General features: G+C 47.8%; 1 protein-coding gene across 3 annotated transcripts in view; it reads left to right on the forward strand.

Annotated features, from left to right (window-relative positions):
- ccdc85cb (coiled-coil domain containing 85C, b) overlaps positions 1 to 2357 on the forward strand; it is a 56484-nt gene extending 54127 nt beyond the window's left edge. For all 3 annotated transcript variants that reach the window (XM_015047996.1, XM_015047998.1, XM_015047997.1), the window contains one exon: positions 1690 to 2357. In XM_015047996.1, the coding sequence (XP_014903482.1) occupies positions 1690 to 1779 (90 nt within the window). In that variant the 3' untranslated portion in view covers positions 1780 to 2357. The remainder of the gene's footprint in view (positions 1 to 1689) is intronic.

Raw genomic sequence — 2357 nt, forward strand, 5'->3', positions numbered from 1 at the left:
AAGTTTCATTTGCGCCTTCACCTAACCCTTCCCCACCCCCCCCCCCATCCCCCTGCCCCGCGCCGACACAGAAGAGACTTTGCGGTATTCTGATTTAGTAATGTAATTATATTAGCTGTGTTATCACCCCCACGCCACTAGAGGCAGTACCAACCCCGAAAAGATGCGATTATGGAGCAGATTTAGAAGTACACCGAAAGCTACAGAATTTGGTAAAAACGGTGAGTTTTGCTGAAGTAATTAAAGACACAAGTTCAAATCCATGCTGAGAGTGGAACTCCTTCAACCACAGCTCCTCCGCAGCTCTGATTGGCTCAGCAATGTAACGTGATCCTCTGATTGGCTCAGCAATATAACGTGATCCTCTGCAGCAAAGCGGGGCGTCATCACGACTTTACACAAGTGTGTCTTTACCTCCACGGCAGAGGCTCCGTCGAACCCCTGAGACCGACTCATCGAACCCCTGGGGTTCGATCGAACCCAGGTTAAGAACCTCTGCTTTGGAGCGTTTGACACAATGCGGCGAAAGCGAGTTTCACCGGCTGAAAATGTAACAGATGTTCCAGTAGATCCGAGTCCACCGGACCATCAGTTGTGAAAACACCACTTTGAATGGTGAACCTTCCTCTATGTCCTGGATAGAAATCTCTGGAAGTCTCTGACCTGTTTGGATTTATTTATTTATTTTATTTATTTATTTTTTTCCAAATGTTTCCATCCTCTGATTCAAAATAATATTTTTTCTTTCTTTTTTAAATGAGATATGTGCAATGTAACAGATCCTGTGTGTGTTTTACATGGATTCTCACAATTTCCACATTGGAAACAAACCCCCCCCAACTCCACTTTAAGTGCAGAAAACATGGCCGATCGTTTGAACTAAATGCCAATTTAGCCCCATCATCTCACAGTTTTGACTTGCACGGGCCCAGAATACATCATCATCATCATCATCATCATAATACACAGCACAGCTACAGTCCTAACATCCCGAGCGGCCTTGTTTCATCCCCTCTGTCCCCTTTCTTTTGTCTTCTGTGAAACAAAGCCATCAGTGGAGGCTCATAGTTGAGCTGTCAAATCAATTCCACTGTATCAGCATTGAAAAGAGCGCTCTCCTCCAACCACTCATTCTCTCCTATCTAGTCTTCCTCTCCTCATCTCTCTCTCTCTCTCTCTCTCTCTCTCTCTCTCTCTCTCTCTGTGTTGGAACTGTAAAGACCTTTTGCTGAATAAAAGGTGCAACGATGAGAGAGAGAGCCTGGCTATCTGGGCCCTGCAGAGGTATGCAGCAGGCCAGGAATCTGGCGGAAGGGTGAGGGGGGGACAGTACAATAGTGCTTCTGTAATAACATTACCGGGGGGAGGCCACCACTGCCCCCACCTCATTTACAAAGCTGGAAGAGAGGAAGAAAAGTAGTTCAGCTGCTTCGCATGTACAGGTGCACTAATAAAAAGTTAATTTTATTTCAGTAGTTCTGTTCAGAAAAGAGGAACTTGACTTGAATTATTGAAATAATAAAAAAGAACTTTCAGATGATAACCCTAAACTCCCGAGATGCACACCTGCGGGGAGGTGTGTGAAGGGTTTTTGCGTTTTTGAAGAGCGAGTTTTATTTGCATTATTTTCTTGACCCGGCCGCTCCCCTTCGCCTCTCAGCGTCTCGTCTCTGCTCTCCGTTTGTGCAGGTGGTGTGGCGAAAACTGGGCGACGCCGCCGGATCAAAGATGTCCATCAGGCAGCATCTCTCTGGGAACCAGTTCAAGGGGCCGCTGTAGCACCGACGACCCGACTCGCCTGCATTCACCCGGGGGGAGGGGGGGACGCCACCACATTAAACCTGCCGACACCACCCATCACTCCGCGCTCCACCACTGCCGACGGAGAATCAGCTGCCCCCTCCTGCCCCTTGCAGAAAACGCCCTCTTTAGGACCAGTTGAGACGGCGACAGGATGGACTACGTAGTCTTGATATTTACATGTACAGTGGAATTATTACACAACGTTTCTAACCAGTCGATGTTGAAGGTGACTACCGGCAGCTAGTTTGGCCACTTTCCGTCAGTCTCAAACACTCACACCGCTCTGTTGGCCTCTTTCGAGAGCACGGCGGCGCTCTCGTCAGCCGGCGGTGCAACATGGTTTCAAGCACAGACGCGACAAAGCCGCAGGAGCCGAGACCTCCCCGGCGTGCTACGGGGGCTCAAAAGTGCCACAATGCGCCAAATAATTTGTCAAATAAATACTCTGAATTAGCTGTGGGCAAAGTAGACTTAAAGTTTTTGCGTGATATTTTGCGGTATAAATTTATTGCGATAAATGATAAATGATTTGATAAATGCCCACTTCCACTTGG

Source organism: Poecilia latipinna, unplaced genomic scaffold (genome assembly GCF_001443285.1).
Source record: "Poecilia latipinna isolate Pla-1442-1.1 unplaced genomic scaffold, P_latipinna-1.0 Scaffold854, whole genome shotgun sequence".
Classification (NCBI taxonomy): domain Eukaryota; kingdom Metazoa; phylum Chordata; class Actinopteri; order Cyprinodontiformes; family Poeciliidae; genus Poecilia; species Poecilia latipinna.